At 42.0% G+C, this 27,330-nt stretch overlaps 1 protein-coding gene across 3 annotated transcripts in view; it reads left to right on the top strand.

Annotated features, from left to right (window-relative positions):
- CPAMD8 (C3 and PZP like alpha-2-macroglobulin domain containing 8) overlaps window positions 1-27,330 on the top strand; it is a 138,006-nt gene that overhangs the window by 51,914 nt on the left and 58,762 nt on the right. For all 3 annotated transcript variants that reach the window (XM_043536043.1, XM_037886055.2, XM_007072122.4), the window contains 18 exons: window positions 4,399-4,564; window positions 4,722-4,774; window positions 5,384-5,401; window positions 6,062-6,116; window positions 6,270-6,383; window positions 7,336-7,420; window positions 10,337-10,445; window positions 10,918-11,145; window positions 11,327-11,497; window positions 12,024-12,152; window positions 14,786-14,975; window positions 16,640-16,812; window positions 16,918-17,067; window positions 17,198-17,359; window positions 19,330-19,472; window positions 21,248-21,310; window positions 25,491-25,722; window positions 26,446-26,599. In XM_043536043.1, coding sequence (XP_043391978.1) covers window positions 4,399-4,564; window positions 4,722-4,774; window positions 5,384-5,401; window positions 6,062-6,116; window positions 6,270-6,383; window positions 7,336-7,420; window positions 10,337-10,445; window positions 10,918-11,145; window positions 11,327-11,497; window positions 12,024-12,152; window positions 14,786-14,975; window positions 16,640-16,812; window positions 16,918-17,067; window positions 17,198-17,359; window positions 19,330-19,472; window positions 21,248-21,310; window positions 25,491-25,722; window positions 26,446-26,599 — 2,395 coding nt within the window. The remainder of the gene's footprint in view (window positions 1-4,398; window positions 4,565-4,721; window positions 4,775-5,383; window positions 5,402-6,061; window positions 6,117-6,269; window positions 6,384-7,335; window positions 7,421-10,336; window positions 10,446-10,917; window positions 11,146-11,326; window positions 11,498-12,023; window positions 12,153-14,785; window positions 14,976-16,639; window positions 16,813-16,917; window positions 17,068-17,197; window positions 17,360-19,329; window positions 19,473-21,247; window positions 21,311-25,490; window positions 25,723-26,445; window positions 26,600-27,330) is intronic.

Below are 27,330 nucleotides of genomic sequence, written 5' to 3' on the forward strand. Positions count from 1 at the left end.
GACTCCTAGTTCTTGTGTTATGGGAAAGGGTAGATAATACTTCCCTATTCACTTTCTCCATACCATTCATGATTTCATAGACCTTTTTCATATCCTCCCTTAGTCATCTCTTTTCTAAAATAAAGAATCCTAGTCTATTTAATCTTACCTCATGTGGAAGTTGTTTCATACCCATAAGTATTTGTGTTGCCCTTTTCTGCACCTTTTCCAGTTCCAATACATCTTATTTGAGATGGAACAACCAGAACTGCACACATTATTCAAGGAGGGGAGTAGCATGGATGTATATAGTGGCATTAAGATATTTTCAGTCTTGTTATCTATCCTTATTCCTAACATTGTTTGCTTTTTTGACCGCTGCTGCACATTGAGAGGATATTTTCAGAGAGCTATCCATGATGACTCCAAGATCTCTTTCTTGAACAGTAACAGCTAATGCAGACCCCATCATTTTGTATGTATAGTTGGGATTTTTTTTCCAACGTGCATTGCTTTGCACTTATCAACATTGATTTTCATCTGCCATTTTGTTGCCCAGTCACTAATTGCTTCCTATCTTTTAACCACTTATTGATCCATAAGAGAACCTTTCCTTTTATCCCATGTCTGCCTATTTTGCTTAAGAGCATTTGGTGAGAGACCTTGTCAAAGGCTTTCTGAAAGTCCAAGTACACTATATCCACTGACTCAACCTTTTCCACATGTTTGTTTGACTTCCTCAAAGAATTCCAACAGACTGGTGAGGCATGATTTCCCTTTACAAAAACCATGTTGACTCTTCCCCCAAACATATCTTGTTCTTCTATGTGTCTGATAATTCTGTTCTTTATTAGGGTTTCAACCAATTTGCCTGGTACTAAAGTTAGGCTTACTGGCCTGTAATTGCCAGGATCACCTCTGGAGCCTTTTTTAAAAAATAGGCAATATATTAGCTACCCACCAGTCATCTGGTACAGAGGCTGATTTAAGAGAGAAGTTACATTCCACAGTTAGTAGTTCTACAATTTCATATTTGAGTTTCTTCAGTACTCTTGGGTGAATACCATTTGGTGCTGGTGACTTATTCTGTTTAATTTATCAGTTTCTTCCACAATCTCCTCTACTGACATCACAATCTGGGACAGTACCTCAGATTTGTCACCTAAAAAGAATGGCTCAGGTCTGGGGATTTCCCCCATAGCCTTTGCAGTGAAAACCTATACAAAAATTTCACTTAGCTTTTCTGCAACAGCCTCGTCTTCCTTGAGTGCTCCTTTAGTACCTTGATTGTCCAGTAGCTCCATTGACTGTTTGGCAGGCTTTCTGCTTGTAATGTACTTAAAAAAATTTTGCTGATAGTTTTTGTGTCTTTAGCTAGTTGCTCTTCAGATTATTTCTTGGCCTGCCTTATTATACTTTTACACTTGGCTTGTCTCAGTTTATGCTCCTTTCTATTGTCCTTAGTAGGATTTGACTTCCAAATTTAAAAGGATGCCTTTTTGCCTCTAACTGCCTCTTTTACTCTGCTGTTGAGCTATGATACCCTCTTTTTTTGGGGGGGTCCTCTTTTAAAAAAAAATGGGTTATACATTTTGTTCAAGCTTCTAGTGTGGTCTTTTAAAATAGTCTTCATGCAGTTTGCAGGCATTTCACCAGTGTGACTGATCCTTTTAATTTCTGTTTGACTAGATTCCGCATTTTTGTTTAGTTCTTCTTTTTGATGTTCAATGCTACTGTGGTGGGTTTCTTTCGCCCTACAAGGACATTAAATTTAATGACATTATGTTTGCTGTTATCAGTGATTCAGCTATATTCACCTCTTGGACCAGATCCTGTGCTCCACTTAGGACTAAATCAAGAATTGCCTCTCCCCTTGTGGGTTTCAGGACTAGCTGCTTCAAGAAGCAGTCATTTATGATGTCTAGATATTTTAACTCTGCATCCCTCCCTGAGGTGCAATATACCCAGTCAATATGAGGACAGTTGAAATCCCCCATTATTATTGGATTTTCTGCCTTTGTAGCTTCTCTAATCTCCATGACCATTTCACGGCACTGTCACCATCCTGGTCAGGTGGTTGATAGTATATTCCTACTGCTATCCTCTTTTTGGTCATATCCCCAGGTTTGTTGTTCCTGCTCTGCAGTTTGCCTGTGGCTGATATTCATGCTGTTCTGTCCAGTGTTTAAGCCTGGGAATCTGGTTGCAGGAGGGGTCTGAGACATTTCTCCTTCTTTTTTATGTGGTCAATGTACTTATCCAAATGCACATTCTCCATTACCACATATCCTTTCACAGCAAGAAGGCCTAATGTGAGGAGAGCTATAGCTCATATCCGTAGTTAAAGAAGCCTCTGTAGACTTGTTCACCCAAAGCTTGCATTTCACTATTGAATACATTTCACAAAGTATTGAATCAGTCATTACTGATTTCATACTTTGATAAAGGCAGTGTACTGCTCCCTTTCACTTTTAAATTGTCTTGAACTGGTATCATAATGTCACTCTGTGACAGATTTTTTTATATTTGTATTTTTATCTAAAGAAACTTTGTTGTTGTGTATTTGGTTCATATGTATGAAACAAAGGGATAATTGTAAACAGAGTGAGTGTGCAAATGTGTGTAATTTCTTTCAATGATGCCATATACTTTATAATATGCTTAATTATTTCCCTATGTAAAACACTTGGGGCATATCCCAGAGGGTTAGCAAGCATCCAAAGAATCTACTCTCAATTCTGAGGAGCATAAAATGTTTAACTTGGTGGAGTGGCTGAGTCTCACTTTTTTATATGTGATCACTTTCATCAAGTGGTGTCGACAGCAACAAGGGCTGGGTTCAATATCTAGTGGTTCCTCATAATGTTACAAAACAGACCTGGCTTTTGAACCTCCACCCAGAAATCCAGGAAAACCAAACACCACCACTAGGTGCCTCTAAGAGGCAATTCTTGCCTTCTCGCAAGTACTGAGTCTGTGTATAATAAAAGAAAACTTTTATTAAAAGGGAGAAGGAACTCAGCATTAATTTGGGAAAACACCATAACAATGTTTCAAAAGTATGCAAACCATGAGTTCACACCCACCGCACAGTATCTTGGGCAATAGTCCTTTGCCTCCATTTTCCATCTTGTGGTGTTGAAGTCTGATGAGTGAATGTCCTGTAACACACCACTCCCCTTTTCCTGTAACACACCACTCCCCTTTTCCTCTGCTGCACCCACTCCCGGTTGTTTGAAGTAAAAATCCCAGAATTCAGGGTTTGTTCACAGGGGTTCACCTCCCTGAAGGGGGTTGAGCAGTGCGACTTCTTCCTGCTATTGTGGTCTCTGCCATCTTTGCTGCTGCTCACCACTGTCTCTGTGATCGCTTTCTACCGCTCTCTGCTTGCCACTTGCTACTGCCTCTGCCTCTAGCAGCGCTCTGAGGTTCTACCTCTTAGCAAGCTCTTAATGAGTTCACCAAGTAGCGAGGAAACTCACTGCTGCTGTATCGTCTGCATTGGTTTTCATTGCACGCTATCCCCTTCTACCTGCTCATCAGTGATTTCAGTCCTCGTGATCCCTGAGCAGACACAAGGGTTCTGTTTGACTCTGATCAGTTCTGTCTTTAAATGCTGGAAGTAAAGGATCAAATGGTATTTAGGACTCTTTTTAAACAGAGTCCATGCTCCCAAATAGTAACGTCTGTCCCCAACCACTCTGACTTTCACTTGGATTTGCATCACTCCTCCCTGCTTAGCAAGTGAGGTTAAGTTAGGGTGACTCCTAATTAGGTCATGTTAAGTATACTTTTGCTGCCCGTTAGGGATAATAAAATTTAATTACCTTGGGTCACCTCTTTCCCTTTATCCTGCTCTTGGAAGTTGCACACAATTATGATGGGCTCTTTTTTTAACATCAATTTAACCCTAATTTTAAGAACAGGGTAAAGATCTTAAACTGTTGGAAGATTTCACTGCTTAATTCTTGAACCCTGATTAGCTAGAATTGGGGGAGTTCAGGTCAGAAGGAGATGCATAGGCAGGTCAGAGACTGCTTTGCTTTGGGTGATGGAGGAAGGGAGAGAGGGCTTCATGCTGTGCTACTGACATAACTATGCCTCTCTTAAAGCTTGCCTTATAACTCTAAAATGTCTGTGTTTTGCATTTTCTACTGACTGCATGCTCTCTCTCACACACACACAGATTTAGTGGGTGTCTCTTCCCTTCATCTTTAGATGGGGTGGTAATTTATTTGTATCAATTTTGCTGTTGAGGCTTTGACATGAATAAACCACGATAATACTTAGTCCTGCCTTGAGTGCAGGGGACTGGACTAGATGACCTCTCGAGGTCCCTTCCAATTCTATGTTCTCCCCTGTAAACACAAAGACTCTTTCAAGTCCTGTTTCTTCCCCACCTCATGGTCTGTTTTCTAGGTGCCTTCAGGGCTTCGTGGACAAGCACATTTAAAAGTCTGGGGAAACCGGCACCTAACGGAGGAAGGTTACATCTTTCATAACTATACCACAGTAACCATAGATAGCAAAGGCTCATCGGTGTTCATCCAGACTGACAAGCCTGTCTATAAACCGAAGCAGAAAGGTAAAGTAGCCTCTGTGAACCTCACAGTCTACACTTTTGCATGCAAAAACTTTAATACTTAGACCAGAACTCCTTTTAAGAATAATCCCTGAGACCACAACTCTTGTTGAGTACCAGCTTTGATGATTAATAAATTTTCCCTTTTTTCCCTTTTTAGTGCTGATAAACCTGTTTATGGTCACTTCTGACCTGCGACCGATCAATGAGAAGGTAAGCGAATAGCTTTCCTTCCCATAGTAAAATGTCTTAAGTGTTCAGCATTTCCTGTTTATCACACACATACATGGAGTTACACAGCAATGTAGTGAGTGGCTGTTCCCTTCATCTTCAGTTGCTCTGGTATCTCCTACTATGTGGTGGTATAATTCATGTGCTTGCTAAGACGTTGTAGTTTTAAGTTTAGTTTCTGAATTTGGCCACATTGTAGCCAAAGGGTAGGAGTAAGTGATAATCTTTAATTGCTTTGTGTAGGTGTAATACTGTAATGCAATAAAACATAATTAGGCCAAAGCAGCTGTGGAGGAGGAGTGCTTGAGAGACTAGTACTTTGACACTGATATTATGGGAGCATCCAGAGGCCAGGATCAGTCACTTAAGCAGAGGTCTGAAGGGCTAGTTTTCAAGTCAGATGCTTGAGTGAAATGGTTGTTTGACTAAACTGCTTTTTCAGATGAGTGGATATTACGTGTCCCTTCTGCACCAACATGCAGGGGCCAGAAACTCTGTGGGATACCCTACTTGTGCCAGCCTCACAGCTTCTCACAAGATAGAAAAATATGGCTTTGTCTCATGGGTGATTTTATTCTTTGTTTCTTTCAGATTGAAGCCTACATAGTCGTGAGTATCCACCATTTAGCAAGTGGCATCATTATACAGGGTCACTGTGGCCTCTCTGAAGGGAGCAGGTCACAAGTTCATGCTCTGCCAAATCTATCATCACCATCTCTGCTTGGAGTTCAGAAATTTTTTCCCATAAATGCCTTTTCAAAGGAAAACTGAACAAATTGGTTACATCCACTGGGGTTTATGAATATAACAACCTTACCCATCTCTCTTATTTTACTTGTGCAGATACATTTCTATGCTGCATCTGGCTGGGTAATATGATTCTCTTTGCACCCAGACTTATGATAATGGACGCATTTGAAATGCATGGAGATGGAGAGATCTTACTAGATTACTCATATGCCCCTCTCCCTTTCTTCTTTGTTTTGAGGGGAATGAGGGACCCTTTCTTTGACCATCCTCTTTTAACTAATTTCTTTATCTGACAAGAAATGGAAGAGCTGACACCATGGTCTGTACTTTTGTTAACTGACTGACTGGCTTTAGTGTTGACACAAAATAGCCCAAGCAATGGATTATTATTGTTTTTTAGCAGATTGATGCTAATTATTTGTGTGAAAGTGAAATTGTTTGTTGCAGGCTGACAGTTAAAAGTACTAGTGAAATTTGCCTATTTTGTGATAATGTCTCTTGTCCTAAACAATTTTCTAGGATCCTCGGGGGTCTCGGATGATAGAATGGAGCAATCTGAAGCCATTTTGTTGTGGTAAATTTCTACCTGTTACAGTTTAGCATAACTTTATTTTCCTCTGCTAGTTAACTTTAATTTCTGCCTTTTGGGTGGTTTTATTGAAATAAACCTTTACAGAGATTGTCTGATATTCAGAGAGGGCTCAAAGTGTCTTTTCTTCTCTCCTAGGTATTGTAAATATGAGTTTCCCCTTGTCTGATCAGCCAGTATTTGGCGAGTGGTTCATCTTTGCTGAAATGCAAGGGCACGCATACAACAAATCCTTTGAAGTTCAGAAATATGGTGAGTTATTGCCTGCAAGTCAACTTTGATCATAATCCCCAAAATATTCAGAATACTGACATTATGAAATATTTTTGAGTTGAGTTGAAATAATCAAGAAATGATGTATCAAAAATTCCAGGAGAAAAAATTCCTGTCAGATGTAACATGTGGCAGGAAATGGACTCTTGAAATTTAACCAGACTCTTAGTTGATATAATCTTTTATAATATAAAGGGGGTTATATTCATCATCATGTGGCACAATCCATGCATATAGGTAACAAAGACTTCACTTTATTTTGGAAAAACTGTTAAAGTTATTTTAAGTCAGTCACTAAGGTTTTTCCTTCCCTCATTAGATCCTATCTTGGGACTCATAATTCCTACTCATCGCCCCTCTCTTATTTTTGCTCTTAATGCCCCCTGCCCTATCTCAGAGTCCCTCTGGCTGATGAGAAATGGAGATTGTTCCCCCCAGATCCCCAAGTGCAATATCTGACCCTGTCCACTGAGATATTTATACTGTGCTCATTGTTCCAGTCTCTGAATGTCTTCAGACCTATTCCTGAAATGACGCTGGGAGGTACTGCAGGTAATGCAAGGTGCTCCTGCCCCTGGCTCCAAGAAGCGAAGCACTGTGCCTGCAACCCAACCCCTAAATGAAGTTTTGGGTTCAGTTCTGTAGCTCGGATCCTCCGTATGGGAACATGATGTATGGATGTGGGGCAGCTGATCACTAACTCGTTCCAGGGAATGGTTACTTAATAGCACCTTGCTAGTAGGATTCTGGTTTGATGCATCAGCTGATATTGATATGTTGCTTTCATTCTCTATTCAAGGCTGTGCGTCTTCACCTTGCCTGCAGTGCTCCAACCACAAGAAGGGATCTTGTCAGAGATATATAGCTGTTAATACATCCTGGATGCTAAGATATTTGTAAAACACCTCTTCTCTTTTTTGCTCCATTTTAGTGTTACCAAAATTTGAGCTGTTGATTGACCCACCTCTCTATATCCGAGATCTTGCGACTTGTGAAAAGGGAATTGTCCATGCCAGGTAGGGGACATGCCACAGATACAGTCCCATATTTTATAGGTTGCAGTGTAGCTGTGGGATGGTGTAATCATCTAAGCTCAGAGGGAGTATGTGTCTCATCCTCCAAACTTTCCAGCATGACTTTGGAGCATTGTCAGATGATTTTCCTGTCACTGCACGTTTGGATGTGATGCTCAGATACCCGTGGTCTCCTGGCTTCCGTAATAAAGTTTCTAATTCCTCCATCGCATACACATCTCTTATTGTATGCTGTACTGTGTGTTGAGTGAATCCTTTATGCATAAAGTCTCTGGAAGAAGAGGAAGCTGCTCTGATGTTTGGCTTAGCACCATAGCAATTCTTCATCATGCTAAGGTCCACAGATCCATTACAATGGGTACTTCAGCCTTCCTGCAGTTTGGGGGCAAAACCGGACCTGTCAGTCACTGCCAGCACAGGAATGCCTCATCTCCTGAAGTTCCTTGCAGTCTTATTTGCTTCCCCAGCCACTGGTGGCTCATCCATCCGTCCCAGCTGAAGAGCTTTTCTGAGGAAAATTCCAAACTTTATTTCAAATTTCTGACAAACAGTTAGGCTCAATAATATATCCATCTAATTCCTAGTCATGTCCCAGGATTGCATTTGCTATTTGCGGAGATGCTCCCCTCAGCTCTGTTTCTACTTCTGAGGTGTTTGAGGCAGCTGGTTCCCCTGCAGGCTTCAGGGAGCGAGCTAGGCTGAGGAAGGCAAAGGCAAAATGAATGGTCTGTGTCTCCTACCTCACCCCCTTAGCAGGTGTTGGAAGAACACCAAGGCTTTCATGGCAGAAGTTGGATTAAACAGAGTGGAAGCTGCAGCCAGAAGTATCCTCATTTATTGAAAGTAATTTTAATTGACTGGTGATTGATTTCTGGTATCTGCAAACAACAATAAAGTGCGCTGTGGGCCTCTCCATGTGTCAGGACCTAGGATGTGAGGTAAGGGATGATCTCTCCAAAGCTGGGCAAAATCTCTGCTATATACCTCCCCACCTTTGCTGCTGCTCCCCCAGACCATACAAAAGATAGCAAGGAGAGAGGGGATTGGCACTGTTTGTTTATGCCTTTCTGCCTGAAGAGGCTGTAGCTCTCTACAGCCTGACTCACCTAACATTGGATATTTCAGTGTCTCTACCTCAAAGAGGAAGTTTGCTATTGCAATATATACATTAGGTTCAAAATGGATATAGGGTTGAAGTGATTATCACTCTTGGACTCTAGAAGAAAGTCAGCAAATAAAAGAAGTAAATCAGCAAATAAAAGTACCATATTGGACAAGTGAAACATAGCCTTGGATTCCTCCAAGAGGCCTCTACTATGGATACCTGAGGACATTCAAGCAAAAGATCAAGTCTCTGTACTATAACATTCTCATTATGTTCAAGAAAATAAAGTTTTGTACAAAACCTGACATTAAATACCCTCTTAGGAGACCTCCCCTGATTCCAGCCTCTCCAAAGTTAAAAAGCACAACTTTGGAACCTCATTCTGGTCCTTACAACACTTTCTCAATTAAGTAATTGTGGGAGGTATCATATACTTCCTATCCATTAAAGTGGACTTCCAATTAACTATTTATTTGCAGTCAGATGAGTTTATGGAGTTGTGCGCTCTCAGATGAGACTAGTATTGTACTCTTAATTCGGAGAGGTAGTCCTCACAACTGTCATAGCTTTCATTCCCAAAGTAAATGCAAGAAATACTCTTTCTTTTGTCAAGCATCAAAGTCTGCTCTGTGGGAACTGGGAACACTGACAATCTGAGGGCAGAAGAATCATATCTCTTGTCATGAGATTTGCTAGGCAGCCATGTGGCCACCAATTCATCAAATGGTACATATTGATCATCCAGGCTTTAGCCAATGCTCTTTTTCAGTAGAAGTCTTGTTGCCTTACTGTCTAGGAGAATATACCTAGACAGTACCTAGTATACAATATACCTAATTTAGAAAAGTAGAATAGAATTATCCTGACTGTGAAAGTTGTCTCAATGAAGTCAGAGCGGAATTTCTGTGGGTGGGACAGTCCCCTGCTGCCAGTGACTGACAAGTCTAGTTCTGCCCTCAAACTACAAGCAGGCTGAAGTACCCATTGTAACAAATCTGTAGACCTTATTGCTCAAAGAAAGAAAATTTTCATCTAAGCATAGATAAACTTTCCTATTAAAGGGACCCCTTTTCAAGTTAAAAGTGGCGTGGTAGGAGAAAAAAGTCATCTTTGTTGTTATAATAATTTAAACGTGAAATGATTTAAACACTGAATGCACTTTCCACCATTTGTTTATTTTTTGCATTTCACTCTGTCTAGGAGAGTGGTCCTAGACTGCTCAGTTTCACTTTCTATTTCTCATCATTATGCTGGCATAAGACTGCTATGTCTGAATTGCAGATGCTGTTATTTAAATTTTAAAAAGAACTGTTTCCACTGAAACTTTTAAAAGTAGCTGTCTGTTCCTCTCAGAATGAACATGAAATGTTTGTATTGGGGAGGAGCCTACATGCTGGGTTTTTTTCAACAGAAAAAAGAAAATATAGAAATTAGAAGAAGATTGTGCTGAGTTTAAAAAAAATCATAAAACAGATGGAGCCTGAGATTAATCTGACTTTCAAGTCAGATAGTCTCCGTTAGTCTGGATGCCACTGTGTACAGAAGCCTGCAAAGCTGGAGACAGGATCTTTCTGTTCTCAGTCTAGTTTTAGTTTAGATCAATTGTTTGGAAGTTTCTAATGTAAAAACCTTCACTGAGATATTAACCATTGGCATTTAGAAATAGCCTCTTGCGGTGACTTTTATATTCTGAGTTCTAGGTATGCAGGCGTTGTGGGTCCAGCATGGGGTTAATCAAGGAAATGGAGAGGAGCCAATCTGAGGTTTTCATTATCTTGCTTCTTCTCTTTCAGATACACGTTTGGGAAACCAGTGACAGGAAAGTTAACTGTCAACATGACTATAAATGGAGTGGGGTACTACAGGCATGAAGTGGGACACCCTGTCCTCAAAACCGTAGAGGTGCGGGGAATCATTAAATCAGCTGCAATAGAAAGGCCTGATCTGCACCCTTTGACATCAATACCAAAGCTTCCTTTGATTCAGTGATGCAGAATCAGGGTCTAAATGTGTTACCTGCGCTCTACATACTAAAAATACGAGAGCATTTCCCATGTTATCTGACTGTGTCAATATTTGGAGGAGGGGTGTTTAATGAGATAGTGCTAACGGAGTGCTAGGTATTTTAGAATATACAGATGGGGAGAATGTGTGAGAGTGATGGAGGTTGGGGCAGTGCTAGGACAGAGTATGGATGAACAGGTATTTTTTCCCTTAGGGAATGTGTCCCCATACCCAAGACCCTTTAAAATAAAACAAAGAAATACCCCATCACCCCCCAAAGAAAGCAAGCCCCATGTTCTGTATTTGACCAGAAACACTTTTTTAACTGCACATGCTGAGTAATGTTTTCCTTCCCTGGCCTGGCTGGTAGATTGATGGCTCTGCTGTTTTCGATGTGTGTGTGAGAGACATGATGCCAGCTGATGTCCCAGAGCATTTCCGAGGCACGGTTAATATTTGGGCCACTGTGACCAGCTCTGATGGGAGCAAGCAGGTCACGTTTGATGACTCAACGCCTGTTCAGAAACAGCTGATTGACATCAAGTACACCAAGGATACTAGGAAGCAGTTCAAACCTGGCCTACCCTACAAAGGGAAGGTAAGGTAGAGGATATGGGGACACTCAGGGTGTTTGATAGAAAGGCTATATGGGCAATTTATCCTAACGTGTTATACACCATGTGCTGAAATGTTCCTTTTATGTGGTGCTGAGTTTTATAACTGTATGGAATTGCTAATAACATGAAAGGGCTAGTTTTATTAATTAAATGACTGTTTAGGTAGAAGTCACTTACCCTGATGGGAGCCCAGCTGATGAGGTCACGATTCGAATCAAAGCTGAGTTAACTCCAAAGGATAACGTTTACACAAGTGAACTGGTATCCAGAAGTGGCTTAGTGGAGTTTGAAATCCCCTCTATTCCTACAGCTGCCCAGTATGTCTGGCTGGAGGTGAGTAAAAGCTCTTTATAGGATTAATGGGCTTTAATAGAGCTAATCTTGTCAAACGTGCACTTTGTGAATTGGTGCTAAAAATGGGAAATCAGTCAGTGATCTGAAGAAGAGCTCTGTGTGAGCTTGAAAGCTTGTCTCTTTCACCAACAATGAAAGGTATTATCTCACCCACCCTGTCTCTGTAGTGACACTGGGACGCTTTTTAGCTCAGACTTAAACTTTCACCTTTGAACTGCAGTGAATATTTATCCAACTCCGTATTGCCGATAGAACTGATGATAATAATAACAACAGGATAGAGTTGTCTGCTCTGAGTAGATCAAATACAGCGTGGCATTAAGAGTAAGTTTCAAACATCTCAGTAGAAAGTGAGTGTATTATCACAGTACTTTAAAGATAGCAAAAGAGAAAGTGGGAGAGGGCAGTGTCTGGAGTGGGAGTGGTGGTGAGGACTGCATGATGGGGCGGGACAGGAGCCCAGCTTTCTAGGTGTGAATAACATTCACATGCATTTCTTCTTAAGACCAAAGTGACAGCAATTGATGGGAAACCTGCAGGGGACCAGTATCTGCCAAACTACTTGTCTATCAGCAGCTGGTACTCACCTAGCAAGTGCCATATCCAGCTCCAAGCACCAGACAAGCCTTTCCAGGTAGGACAACTTCATGTTACATTATGATGACCTCTGCATTTCTTGGCTCATTCATATTTGTTGTCCTAATGAAGTATTTCCAGATATATCTGGGGGCTATAGCCTATTATTGTATCCATGGCAGACCTTAAGAGGCTTCACTTTAGACATTGACCCATCTTTAGCCATGAGCTACTTCACTCATGGTGCTGCCAGCCTTACCTGCCCCTGAGAATGTACCATGTTTCCTAAAGTATAGGGGTGTGTGAAGAGAGAGTTTTGATCCCCAGTGGAGACCCACTGGACTTCAGAGCTCAGAGCACAAACTAGCTCCCCACACCCTAAAGTCCGTATGAATTGGATAGTAAAAATGACAACGATATTAAAATTTTGGTTCAAATCAACTGTCTAGTCTCCTTGGAATTAAGAGTCTGAATCCCAGAAGCATCATTTCAGTCCTTTACCTCCCAAAGGTAAATAAACTGAGTATCTTGTAGTTTTCTATAAGAGAGGGTGGTGACTTTTGGGAGGAGACCTTAAAAACTGAGCTTCCCTTCTGTGTGTAAAAGTTTTCATGATATGTATCCTAAGAGTAGATATGTCCATAGCCAGAATTTCCCACCCTTTTTGTTGTGCTGATCATCATTTAAGTTCTGTTCTCCACCCCAGAAGAGACTGCATGTCAGTGATGGGTTTGTATATTTGCTTTGTAAAGTACTTTGGGATCTGGTGGTCCATATATCTGACCTACTACTATATCATCAGCAGGCCTGGTAGGCTGAGTTTCAGAGTCAGAGTAGCCAAATAAGGGAGTTTTATGGTTGCATTTCATGGCCGTTTAATGGCTAATTAATCTTTTACAAGATTTCTGAGGTATGGAAAGGGGATTATACACTACTAATCTGAACACATTGTTCTTATTATAACCTGATTAGAAATAATTCTGCTGTGGGAAAGCTGGGAATTGTGTGACCAGCTGATGTGGGAACCATTTCTTCAGCTCAGCCAGTTCTTACTGGGTGTTCCAATTAACTACATATTTTTTTCATGAACAGTTTCATCATTTTGCTCTCGGGAACTCTAAATGCCTCAAATATTTAACATCACAAGGCTCTTCTCTCTGGACCCTTCTGCATTTCACTGCACTTAACCATTTGGTAGCTTTTCACTTCCCTGTGCCACTGTTTTGGTTTGCACCATGTGCATGCAGTAGGGAGGTGGGACTATTAGCACTTAAGAGAGAGGCTTCTCAAAATATTTCATTGGGATTCAGGTTTGTTACTCCATTTTCAGCATTAATTGAACATTATATTGTACCTTAAATGGATGAGGGTAGCTGGGAGCTGCAGACGGTGCTGAGTGTGGGGAAATGTGGCCTCACAATAACACATATTAATTCCCAAATCCCAAAAGGAGGACGCTTGTCCTGCTGATGAAGTGCTCCTCTGCCCCACAGAAGGTACCGTGAGCCAGTGACAAGTCAGTGACTCCCAGACCTTGAAAAGATGCTGCCTAAGACTGACCTATCCTGTGGTGAATGGCAGTGCTAACAGCCAACCCTCAAAGGACTCCCTCCCTCCCTCCTGGGAATTCCTGTACGGACAGTAGCTCTGGGCAGGGTACAGCTTGCTCTTTCCCACCTACTGGAGGTGCAGAGACAGCGCAGAAAACAAGGGCACTGATCTGAAACCTCTTGCAGATACTAGGTGTATCTGCCTGGGAAAGGGAAGCACTCCTTCTGTCTGTTTGTTTGGTGTGGCTCATAGAGTCAACATCATAAATGAACTTTCTTCCCAGTTCAGATTTTCCTGATTTATTTCAGGACGGGCCTGTTGTGTATGAATTAGTATCTGCACGTTACAGTAATCACCATGTGTAATCTCAATTAAACAGCAAAGCACATATTACACCTTCCCCCTTCCCATTACTGTGAGATCTGAACCTTGTAAAGGGATGTCTAAAATTCAGCCCATTCGGACAGCTGCTCTGTGCCAAAGTGCTTAACCCTCAGGATTCCAGAGATTCCTTTATTCCTTACACCAGTGTTTCCCAAACTTGGGACGCCGCTTGTTCAGGGGAAGCCCCTGGCGGGCTGGGCCGGTTTGTTTATCTGCCGCGTCCGCAGGTTTGGCCGATCGCGGCACCCACTGGCTGCAATTCGCTGCTGCAGGCCAATGGGGGCTGCGGGAAGCGGCGCGGGCCGAGGGACGTACCGGCTGCTGCTTTCTGCAGCCCTCATTGGCCTGGAGCGGCGAACTGCGGCCAGTGGGAGCCGTGATCGGCCGAACCTGTGGACGCGGCAGGTAAACAAACCGGCCCAGCCCGCCAGGGACTTTCCCTGAACAAGTGGCGTCCCAAGTTTGGGAAACACTGCCTTACACTAATCCATGTAGCTCCTCCTCCTCATCCTCCTGTTAGATTCTCAGGGACCAAAGTGCTGCACACAGGTACTCCTTTGGCATGGGGGGAATTCACCAGACTGTTCAGGGTGAATATAACAATCTCTTCATCTTGTGAGCTCCTTGGGGTAGGGGCCATGTCTTCTGTGTGATGCTCATCCCCAACTGCAGTTCTGTGCTTTACAGATAATAAGAAGGGTCTGAAGTGTTCATTATAACAAACCTGACCCTTGGCTGCTGTGTCTCTTTCCCCAGGTGGGAGAGGAGGCCCAGATCGCCGTGAAGTCCACGTGTCCATGTAATTTCACTCTACATTACGAAGTTGCATCGCGAGGTAATATTGTCCTTTCAGGGCTGCAGCCTGGTAACATCACACAGCAAAGAAGCAAAAGAGCCACCTTCCCCTTTGATAAGAACATCCATGTCACTCATTTGCCAGGAACAGGTCAGTAGCTAAAATCTTAACCTAGCAACAAAAGTGCTAATCCTCCCCCTTATCTAGAATGAGGGCTTCCCTCTTAGTGCAGACAAACCTGTTTATTGTTAAGCCCCTTAGCTGTTCCTTGCTCATGCTAAAGGGCACAGAATGAATGTGTGGAAGGGTGCAGTTGGAGATATGGAGGGAAAAGGATGCTGGCACAGGTAGTACATGACGGGAAAGAGATGCTGGGCTTGGTAATGCTCAGGGCAGGATGGGGGAAGGATGCTGGGCTGTGTAACACTGAGTGGTTTTCAAAATGGAGAGAGGTAAATAGCGATGTCCCCCAGGGATCTGTACTGGGACCAGGGCTGTTCAACATATTCATGAATGATCTGGAAAAAGGGGTAAACAGTGAGGTGTCAAAATTTGCAGAGGATACAAAATTGCTTAGGATAGTTAAGTCCAAAGCAGGCTGCAAAGAATTACAGAGGGATTTCACAAAACTGGGTGACTGGGCATCAAAATGGCAGATGAAATTCCGTGTTAATAAATGCAAAGTAATGCACATTGGAAAATATAAACCCAACGATACATAAAAAGTGATGGGGACTAAATTACCTGGTACTACTCAAGAAAGAGATCTTGGAGTTATGGATACTTCTCTGAAAACATCTGCTTAATGTGTAGCGGCAGTCAAAAAAGCTAACAATGTTAGAAACCATTAGGAAAGGGATAGTTAATAAGACAGAAAATATCATAATTCCCCTATATAAATCCATGGTACACCCCCACCTTGAATATTGCATGCAGTTCTGATCACCCTATCTCAAAAAAGACATATTAGAGTTGGAAAAGGTACAAAGAAGGGCAACAAAAATGATTTAGGGGTATGAAACAGCTTCCATATGAGGAGAGACTAAAAAGACTGTGACTTTTCAGCCTGGAGAAGAGAAGACTCGGGGGATATGATAGAGGTCTATAAAATCATGAATGGTGTGGAGAAAGTGCATAAGGAAGTGTTATTTACCCGTTCACATAACACAAGAGCCAGGGGTCACCCAATGAAATTAATAGGCAGCAAATTTAAAACAAACATAAGGAAATATTTCTTCACACAATGCACAGGCAACCTGTGAAACTCGTTACAAGGGGATGTTATGAAGGCCAAAAGTATAACTGGGTTAAAAAAAGAATTAGATAAGTTCATGGAAGATAGGTTCATCAGTGGCTATTAGCCAAGCTGGTCAGGAATGCAACCCAATGCTCTCGGTGTCCTTAGCCTGTAACTGCCAGTAGCTGGGAGTGGACAGCAGGGGATGGATCACTCAATAATCATCCTGTTCTGTTCATTCCCTCTGAAGCATGTGGCACTGGCTACTATCGGAAGACAAGCTACTGGGCTAGATGGACCATTGGTCTGACTCAGTAAGGCCGTTCTTATGTGGCAGGAGGCACAGAGGGATGTTGTGGATGGGGGAGGAGGCTCAGATGGATGCTGGGCCTGTTAGCACTTGATTGGGGAGAAGGAGACTGAGCCTGGTAGTGCGTGGGGATGAGACATGGACAGACGCCGGACCTGGTAGCAGATATGGGGGCTGCAGGGGAGGACACCAGGTCTGGTAGTAGTCATGGGTGGCGGACACTCCCTTTGACAAATAACTATGTGCTTTGTACAATTTGTCATTTAGCACCTACCAACCCCCCTGCAGCAGAGGTTGAAGTCTGCATGACCTTCCTCCATTTTGTGGTGGCTCACAGCATGGCTCCTCTGGGCCGTCTCTTGGTGTATTACGTCAGGGAGAATGGAGAAGGGGTCACAGACAGTTTGCAATTCACTGTCAAGTCCTCCTTTGAAAACCAGGTATCGGCAACACTGCCAGTGGAGAGGATGGCCTCTCTTGTTACTCTTTGTAGTTTTGTCATCTGAACATTATGTGAGATAATGAGGGTTTTTTTAAATACCTAGGTTTCAGTGACACTTTCAGCGAATGAGACAAGGCCTGGTGATGTTGTGAACCTCAAGGTTAAAGCCGCGAAGGGAAGCTGTGTCTGCATTGCCACAGTGGATAAGAGTGTCTACCTTCTCAAGACAGGTTTTCAGCTGACGTCCACCCAGGTGAGATAGAGCTCAAGGCTCTGTCTCGTTCCTTCCTGGCACTCTGACCTATCCGCTCAATGAACAGGGAGCTGCAGTGAAGCACAGTGTACTTAGAGATGTGATGGCAACTTCTCTCTTCTCTGTTCAGGTTTTCCAGGAGCTGGCAGAGTATGATGTTTCTGATGCCTTTGGGGCTCCCAAGGAAGAAGGGCATTTCTGGTGGCCAGGCATGTCCTCACGCAGACGACGACGCTCCTCTGTCTTCCCCTGGCACTGGGATATCACCAAAGATGCCCGCTTTGCATTTACAGTAAGAAGCATTCACCTGTGCTCTCACTCTGACTTCTCTGTCAACTGTCTGTGTGATACATTCACATCTTAGGCCAGACTTTCAAAAGAGCTCAGTACATTAGGTCTGGGCCACAAGTGTCATAATGGGAGTTGTTGTCTTTTTTTTTTTTTTAATCTGACCCATAGAGAGCGTAGCAATGAATGCTATGTATATAGATGCTTAGAGAGAGAGCGTCGGTAACAATTAGCAGAACTTCCTGCTCTGTAAAGGAGAGTTTTTTTAGGAAAAATTTTCCTGAAGTTTGCTAATGTTTGAATTAGAAAAGAAATGAAGGTGCAGACCTATGGGTATCTTCTAACTAAGTCTTTTAAGATAAGCTTGCTCATGATAAGCACTAATTGGCATGCAGTCTATTGGGGCCTATTCTCCTGCTGACTTCGAGTGATGGCATAATGACTCCTGACATTAATTCTGGTGGGAAATGTACATGTCCCTTGACATAATGAGATGTGATCCTGTTCATAAAAACATGCCTGACTGTACCACTCTGTCCACTAAAGAACAAGAAGAGAGAAATTAAATTCTGGTAAATCCTACCCGTCTCGAGACAGGGGAGTCAGGTCTTGGTGTAAACCATTCACAGAGATAATCTAAATTTTGTATGGGTCTCCACTGTCAGCGTGCTGGGTTCCCGTTTCTGCTGTCCCTATTATGGCTGCACATAGTCTCATCCTTGCCTATATCTCTGCTCTCATTCCTTTACCTCCAGGGGGGCTGGAACAATTTGTATAGTGGGGGTGCTGAGAACCATTGAACCAAACTGTAAACCCTGTATATGATGCAAACCACTTCAATCCAACACCCCTAGTTTCAGCACCTATGTACCTCCCACCCCCAAATCCTGCTCCTTGCTCCCTGTGGTCATCCTAACTCTCTTGGCTTCCTGCTCCTTTTGTTTCCTTTCCACATATTTGGTTTAAAGGCTTTTGTTGTGCTGCCCTTACCCTCAACAGTCTCCTGCCCTATCCACCAACGTGTTTTCCCTTTCTTACCCACCAGCTCATTTCTAATCCTTTCTTTACACCTGCTTCTGCAGGAATCCACTCTTGTTCTTCTTGCCCTGAACTGTTCTTTCTTGTCTTCCTCTCCTCTTTCCTCTCCAGGGTATATGGTCTTGGGGCAGGGCCCATGTATATGCTTGTAAATTGCTGTGTGTGATTATGGAGCTATATAAATTATTTTAAATAATAATCAGATCTAAAAGAGAACAAAGCATGTGTTCCCTTTGGTGCCTGGACACAGGAGCACATGTATCTCAAGGTCACAACCGCAGGGTCACATGCTGGTTATCTTAAAAATAAATGCACAAAAGTAAGTAGAGTTGACAGATAATTTTCTCATCCCCTTTGTTTTTTATTGTAAAACTATGTGGGCAGCTTCTATTCTGCCTTGTGTCCCTAATGGAACTGGGTTTGTGATATCCAGGGTGAGAGTCTCCTGGTAACTAAAGGGGTGGGGTAGAGACAGAACAATTTGGGAGTTTTTAAAGAAGGATAAACTCCTGCTATGACCTGTGATTAAACCTTCTAGAGCAGAAAGGAACTATAGTTGTATGTATATCTCCTAATATGTGTGTGTAAGTGTATATGTATATGTGTGTGTATATATAAAACCTAGCCATGTTTAATTTTTCACCTACAGTTACTTGAAAATTATACATACACCTGCTTCTGTTAGATATTTGTGAAATGCATTTTCCAAACATTCCCAGAACTCTCTGGGGAGTCTGCTTCCCTCCATGTTCATCCCCTCCCGCCCCCCAAAAAAGTTGCCAGCCATTTTTATTTTCCATAAAACTTTTTTAAAAATTCAAATTAGTTTTTCCTCTATAAATACTTTGGACAAGCTGATGCCATTTGGGAAAGTTCACAGTTGTGCATGCAGAATGTTTCTTTATTGTTGGGTTGTTGTTTTTTGTTGTTGTCTAGGAAACTGGTTTGGTTGTGATGACTGATTTAGTCAGTCTAAACCACAGACAGAATGGAGGCATGTACACAGATGAGGCCGTGCCAGCCTTTCAGCCACACACTGGGACTCTGGTAGCTACCATGCATTCTAAGATTGTACCCAGGTAACATTCTGTAAGGTTTTGTGTGTGTTTGTAATTCACACTGCGTACAATATTTCTCACAGCTCTGTTTTATCAGGAAACTCCTCAGATTAGTCAAGGGGAGAGAAAATTGTGAGAGTGTCCAGAAAGAACTAACAGAACTAGGTAACTGGACAACACAGCGGTAGATGGACTTCAGCATAGACCAGTACAAAATAAGGCACCTTGGAAAGACCAGTTAAACTCCTTGCACACACTGATTGGCTCTGCATTAATTGTCGCTTCTTAGGAAAGACAGCTCAACATCATTCTGGACAATGTAGACACATACCAGCTCGGTATGCAGTGGGTAGTTAAAGCAAGCGCGATGCCAGACTGTATGAAGAAGGGATGAGGGAGTAATACGGAAAGTATGATAATGCTGTAAATTGACAGTATGTCCTCTTGGATGCTGCACTAAGTGCTTGTCCCCCTCATATCAAAATAGCTTCAGGAGACTCAGAAAACATCCAGAGGATGATAATGGAAACAGTTAGAGGCATCAGGGGAAGGAAGAAAGAAGGAGACTGTACAATGCGAGGATGCAGAGACAAGGACTAGTCAATGTGGCAAGGGAATGACAAGAGGAGATATGGGAGAGGAATATAAAATAGTAACTACTACAACAGGGATCGGCAACCTTTGGCACACGGCCCGCCAGGGTAATCGGGCCGGTTTGTTTACCTGCCATGTCCGCAGGTTCGGCTGATCGCAGCTCCCACTGGCCATGGTTCGCTGCTCCAGGCCAATGGGGGCTGTGAGAAGCGGCAGCCAGCTCGTCCCTCGGCCCACGCCACTTCCCGCAGCCCCCATTGGCCTGGAGCGGTGAACCGCGGCCAGTGGGAGCTGCGATCGGCCGAACCTGCGGACGTGGCAGGTAAACAAACTGGCCCGGCCCACCAGGGGGCTTACTCTGGCAGGCCGCATGCCAAAGATTGTCGATCCCTGTACTACAAAATAGGCCAGTTTGGGGAAGCCTGTCTGCCCCCTTTCCATAACCTAAGAAAAAGAGGATGATCATTGACATTAAAAGATACATGTTATTCCTCTTCTCTCAGCCTTTTTGCCTGGAGATTGGGGTAATTGTACAAAAGAACTCACAATGTATTTTGAGCTAATGGTTTTATGTATTTTATTCTTATACCCAGAATGTTTTGATAGGTACATTGTTATATTTGAAAATAAATAAATAAGTGTAAGTGTGTGTGTGTACACGTACACACACATAAATATATTATATGTATTTCCAAATATAATAATATACCTATATATAATATATATGGGAGACCCAGATTCAATTCCCTGCTTCTCCACAGTTTTCATATGTAGCCTTGGGTATGTCATTTAGCCTCTCTGTTCCTCAGTTCCCATCTGGGAAATGGGGATTCACAGGAGAATTGTGGGGATAAATACATTACAGATTGTCAAGTATCAGAGGGGTAGCCGTGTTAGTCTGGATCTGTAAAAGCGGCAGAGGGTGCCACAGGACTCTTTGCTGCTATTACAGATTGTGAAGTGCTTTGAGATCTACTGAGGAAAAGTGCTGTATAAAGAGAGAAGTATTATTTATTATTACTTATTATTTTAAGTAATATCCTACTAGTGGACCGTTGGTTTGTCTAATTGTGGTGATTACCATGCTCCTGGGTCAAGATATGAGCTGAATTCAAGTGATATCATTAATTTCTTTATCCTTTTCTTGTAACCCTCTGTCTCATTAAAATAGTTTATTGCTGAGGATTTGTTTCTTGTCTTAGAGCAGAGAAGAAAAAAAGAACATTCTTCCCTGAAACATGGATTTGGCACTGCCTCAATGTCAGGTATCTATGGGGAACTTTTCTGCTGGTATCCAGTGGTTTGCGCAGAATCCTGTGAAGATTTTAGTTCACCTGGAGATTAATGTCCCTACATGACAGTTATGTGCTGCAACGATATCCTCTGACTTTTACCATACTTTCCCCAGAATCTATTCCCCAGAATCTATTCTTGAAGCTTATTCCCACACCTGAGGTCAGAACTGTCTGCGACAGCACTGTCTTCCCCATAGCAACTCACCATGGTGTCATAAATGGAGGATTCTAACTGCAGAGAGGGCACAGGAACAGCAACCATGGGCTGCCATGTAGACTAGCTTCTAGCTTTTGCTCACTCAGTGCCAGTGGCCAGACTGATTTGCAGATACACCTGGGATTTAATCTCTAGTGAAATCTAGAAGTGAAACACATGACACTATTTGTTGGCTAATAACATTTCTGTGGATCGTGCACGTAGGTTGTTCACTATAAAGTTGTGCTGTACTTGTCAAAATGCTGTCTGTGAGCCAGTTGGTGGCCTGCAGAACACTTTGCTGGTAATCTGCAGAGAGCTACTGGATCACATGGTAGTAGGTCTTTGTTTCCATTTGTTAACCTGTGTTAAAAAAAAAGCTAAAAACACGTTAAGTACTCCCCTAGTATTAATTCCTCATGTGAGCAATTGCTGCAGTTGCCCCAGGAATGTTATGCAGATGTGAATGCAAGGAGAGATGGTCTGCATTATCGTTACTGTGGTGAAAGGTTTCCATGAGACAAGATTTCTACTAGGATGTGGTCCATCTAGGGTGACCAGACAGCAAATGTGAAAAATCGGGTCAGGAAGTAGGGGGCCATAGGAGCCTATATAAGAAAAAGACCCAAAAATCAGGACTGTACCTATAAAATTGGGACATCTGGTCACCCTAGATCCATCCTATCAGGATGCTGGAGTAGTGTGAGACATCCTTCAAAATGTGTGGACAGCACTGAGCATCTCTAAGGAGGAAATAAGTATTGTCTATGAAGCCTAATTCAAGAAAATTCCTTTGCCCATCCACCGGGATGGGCAGGGTCACAGAAGGTCATTTTTCAAGGCTCCCATGGATTACTGTGACAAGGAGCCCAAATTGATTTGTTTTTTATTTTTGCTACTTTCTGCGTGTGATGTGTTGAGATATGGCCTGGACAGTTGTGTCTCTAAAGTCCTTGCTCAGTATTGCTGAGCGCTAAGTGAGCTCTCTACATTGATTTGGCATGTCAACCTAACACTGCACAAAGCCCCGCCTTTCACTTTCCACTTTGTGTAGGGGTATCCCCAAAATAATCCAAACTCATTGCCCAGTAAATTACAGCCTGTTTCTGGCACAGCCATTGCCACAAAAATTAATAAATAGATGACTAATCCCGCCCAGAGGCAGTAAAGCTTGGGATAGGAAATGTGAGGCAGATTTTCAAGGGCTTCTCCAAGTTTGCAAGTAAACTTCACTCCCAGTAAATGTTTATAAATTAAATTTGACAGGAATTTGCAGCAAGTGTATTCAAATATGTTCAATTGAGCATGAAATATGCTTTGTAAAAATACACAAAGAATTCCAGAAGTGCCTGTTTGCCCCAGCCTGCCGAAGCCCAGTTAATCATAAGTGGGAGATTGTGGAATAAAAAGTTGCAGATTGCATTTTCTCCCCTTCATTTCTCATAAATAACTGAGTCAAACATTGTCTGATTTCCACTCCCTTGAATATTAAGAATTTTTTCTTCTATAATTTATAATTAAAATATACACTTCTTAAAAAAGAAACAATGTCTAATGTCAACTTCCCAAACTGATTCTAAAAATTCCTAGAGCCTAGTTGAAGTGTCTAATGGCTGGAAATATGTGTATACCTTGGCCCCTCGCCCAGATGAGTAAGTGCCCTCATGTGTGAAAATAATATGTTAATGCTGGTTATGGGCTGAAATCCCAGTGGAAAGAATATCAGCTGCAACAAATTGTCTGGTTAAAGAGACTGGAATGCTGCCAGCTCTGAAGCTGGGATGCACTTCCGCTGATTCTCCGGGCTATGGTTTATGTTGCAGGTACCAACTTTCCAGCTCTTATTATGGTTGCAAACTTTTTATTAGATGTTAAGAAAATAATGTGCTTGAAAGAGGTTAAAATAATATGGAGCTGCTGAGCCAAGTGAATTTCCCAGGCTCTGAATAATAGGAAGGTCCCTGTGCTATTCTCTGTAATTTGATCTGGAGGGCTTTCTTCACAGGACAGGGCACTAGAGACTGGCTGACCATAGCACACGGGATTACCAAGGACACACTGAGTCTAGGTTTTCTTGATCCATTTGTTTTGTGTTAATGTTTCCCTATTGGGATTTCCATAGAGGCTCCATGTCTGCAAAATGCTAAGGGGATCTGAGCAGCAGGTTAAGCTTCCTTCACTTCACCCATCTGCAATTTTTCATTGACTGTTCAGTTCAGCGTTGTTCTTGTTTCTTTGGGTACCTAATTCTATTGTGAAATGTGGCAAATATGATCATAGTATTTAACTCAGTTAACAGGGCAATATTTAACTGGCACTATCAGTTAGGTTACCAGTTAAATATTTCTGATAACTAAAGGACAGAAACAATAATTTACACAAATATTACTATATTAAAGAACAAAACTATCCAATTAGATAGCAGCTTCAATTAAAAGATAATCTCTCATTCCATTTTACAATATCTTTTTGAATTTGGCTGCTTTTTAAGACCTCCATAGTCAATACAACTGGTTTAAGTATCTGCTGAAGAACTCAAAGAACTCTTCTGATTTAGGGCTTTTATTGGCCCTTTGTTTTTCTCTCTCTCTTTCTTCAATGGCAACTGCATGACTGCAACAAATAGAAAAGTAACCTGAAATCTGTTTGTAACCTTGGTCACTTGTGTAACAGTCATTAGCTAATCAAGTTCCAGGCACTTCCCAATCCCATTAATTGCTGGTTCTTTTCTGAAATGCAATATTTCTTTCTTTTGAAATAAAGGTAATTTTAAACACTCAAGTTAATGCAAAGCCCAATTTAACTTTTAATACTTGGAGTCATACAAACCAATACACAATACTCTGCCTCATTTCCTAACTGTGGTGTTAACACAGCATCATATAAAATAACTTAAAAGCTGTTTATAAACAACATATTAAAATACATGCTTCATCAGTTTTAAAACTTAGCTAGCCCATGTGGAATAGGAGAGTCTTGAACTCTTTGTACTTAAGTCTCTTCTGGGATATCCCCAGTGAATCAGCAGGTATCATGTTGTGAGAAGGCAGCATGATATGCCGAGATGACCACCTGTGCTTATTCTGGGGTCTCTCTCATTCTCCTAGCAATATGCCAGCTGAGATGTAGGTTCTTCTCAAAAGGTGCTAGAACTAGCAGCATGTGCATCAGGCTCTGGGAAGGAAATAAGAACTCCAGAGAGAGCCTCCTTCAGTGTGTACTTGTAATGGCACCAATCACCCTGCTAACTGAGCCATGAAATAGCTTTTGTTCTTGCTTTAGAAGAAACTGTCTGTCCGTCCTTTCAGTCATGGCCAAAGCTCCTTTGTGGGAGAAAGGGAGTGAATGCTGCAGGATGATGTTGAATCCTGATTTTAGCAAAGCATGAAGAATGTTAGATGGCAGAATATTGGGACAGACGCACTGTGATAGACACAGTTTCCGATGTGGCACTGTACATAGCAAGTATAACAGGTTCCAACAAAGACTACTTTTATTTCACTAGTTGTTGGATAAACCAATTTACTCCTTCTGTTTCTTACTTAATACAGACTTTTGCCTCTAAGGAAAGTGTTTCTATTGCCTGGGAGAAAATGCCTGTAAAGCTTTTAATCCAGGAAGGATTTAGAAGTTAGATGCCATGTTACCAACTGTACTGCATACTAGCTAGTAACTGCTCACCTGCTCCATGTGCATACATCTCTTGGTTACAGCAGAGGTTCCCAAAACAGCTGACCTCTAGCAAGAGGAGAATCCAGCTTTGCGGCCTTTGATCTCCTGGTGTGCAAAGTGTAGCTGAAAGCCCTGACACTCCTGAGTCACATATTATACTATACTATGAGCTTGGATTGGGAGGGAATTCCCCAAAGTGTTTAGCTCTGTGAGCTTGAGCCATGTTCAAATGTATCTCATTGAGCTGGACAGCCCAAGTTATTCCTTTATTCTTTTTGGCAGTGATGTATCAGGAGAAGCACAACTGGATGTGGAAGTGCCTGACTCAATCACTACATGGATAACAGAGGCTGTGGGCCTGTCTGAGAAGAAAGGGCTGGGACTTGCCAAACAAACAGAACTGAAGACATTCAAACCCTTCTTCATCGATTTCACCCTGCCCTATCATGTCATCCGTGGGGAGCAGACCAAAATCCCGCTGACTGTCTACAATTACCTGGCTATCTGCATAGAGGTAACAGCATCTTTATTTTATTTATTTTTCACTCATTGCCAAGACACTGAATTTGGTTCTGTCATCAAGGATCATGTTCTAGACATTGTGATTGCAGATTCGTGGTCAATAAGGTATTTGGATGCCATGAGATGAGTGCAATATACATACTAAGAGAGAAGAATGTATTAGTTTGTACTATTAGTGAAAGTAGCTGCTTTATTTTCTTTTCTTTTGACAAGTGCAACATCCTGAATGGTCCTTGCAACACTTTAAAACCCAAATAGTGAAAAAGTCTTTGGGAGACTATCAGAAAATTCCCGTTGAAGCGTGGTGGAGAGCTTGATTCTTAGTTAGAAAATTGCTTTAAGTAGTTTATCAGAGATGAGATACCTGCTACACATGGACACTTGAGAAGCTCTCTTTCCTAAACCTAGACCTTTTTCAAATGCATGCTCTTTCTGGCTCCAGTGCTCTTCTACAATCATAAGCCAGGTATAGATGGTTAGATTTAGAAATGAACATACACAAGTAAAGTCAACATACATCCCTTTACAATTTATCGAGTCACTGCACTGAAGCTAAATCTGCCATTTAAAGCTCCTCTAAGAAATACATTTGATTAATGTGACATGTATGTTATGTGTTTGTTGAACATGCTGTGATCTTTGGGTTTTGTATCAGTTTCTGTCATTATTACTAGTCTGATTTGCATCAAATGCAATTAAATAATTGTTTTCACAGGTTCATGTGAAAATTTCAGTTCCAAAAGGCATAAAGTTTGTGGGACATCCTGGGAAACACCATCTGACAAGAAAGAAGTGTGTAGCCCCTGGAAAGGCCAAACCCACCTCCATAGTCTTGTCCTTCAGTGAGCTTGGACTGAGCAACATCACAGGTACTGTAGAGTTATAAATCCTTCAGTGCTGGAGTGCCTGATGGAATTTTGCAAAGCATTCCGCTTCTCCTCACTGCAGAAGATCCCCTCAGGTGCAGAGCTGGCTGAATCATTCACTGTGAATAATACTTCCTGCAGATTTAGCCCTTTTTTCCTATTTGTGAGCTGATCCCAATTTTCTATAAATGGATCCTACATAAGGATTTACTGAGGAGTTTGTGTGAACAAACTTCAGGCTATTCCCTTCAACTTCACTATTTGTTATTTGTGATGTGTGGTCACCTGTTGTGTTGTGTAGTTACTGCTTGAATGACTGAAAATTTAAAATAGGAGACTAATGAATAATCCACAATCCTGTACACCCATTCAGGTAAATAATCACTGGTGCGAAAATTCATGAATCTTTTAGGATTAGTAAAGACTTTCCCCAATACCCAGAGGTTGTCCAAATATTTATGGACTGAGCATAATATGACCCTACAACTACAAGTGACTTTTATTTATAGAAAGAACAGGAGTACTTATGGCACCTTAGAGACTAACAAATTTATTAGAGCATAAGCTTTCGTGGGTTACAGCCCACTTCATCGCTTGCGTAGAATGGAACATATAGTAAGAAGAAATATATATACATACAGATAAGTTGGAAGTCTCTACGCAAAAGAATAAATGGACACAAATCTGACATCAGGAATCATAACATTCAAAAACTGGTAGGAGAACACTTCAAC

The sequence above is a fragment of the Chelonia mydas genome, chromosome 25 (assembly GCF_015237465.2).
Source record: "Chelonia mydas isolate rCheMyd1 chromosome 25, rCheMyd1.pri.v2, whole genome shotgun sequence".
In the NCBI taxonomy this organism is placed as follows: Eukaryota; Metazoa; Chordata; order Testudines; family Cheloniidae; genus Chelonia; species Chelonia mydas.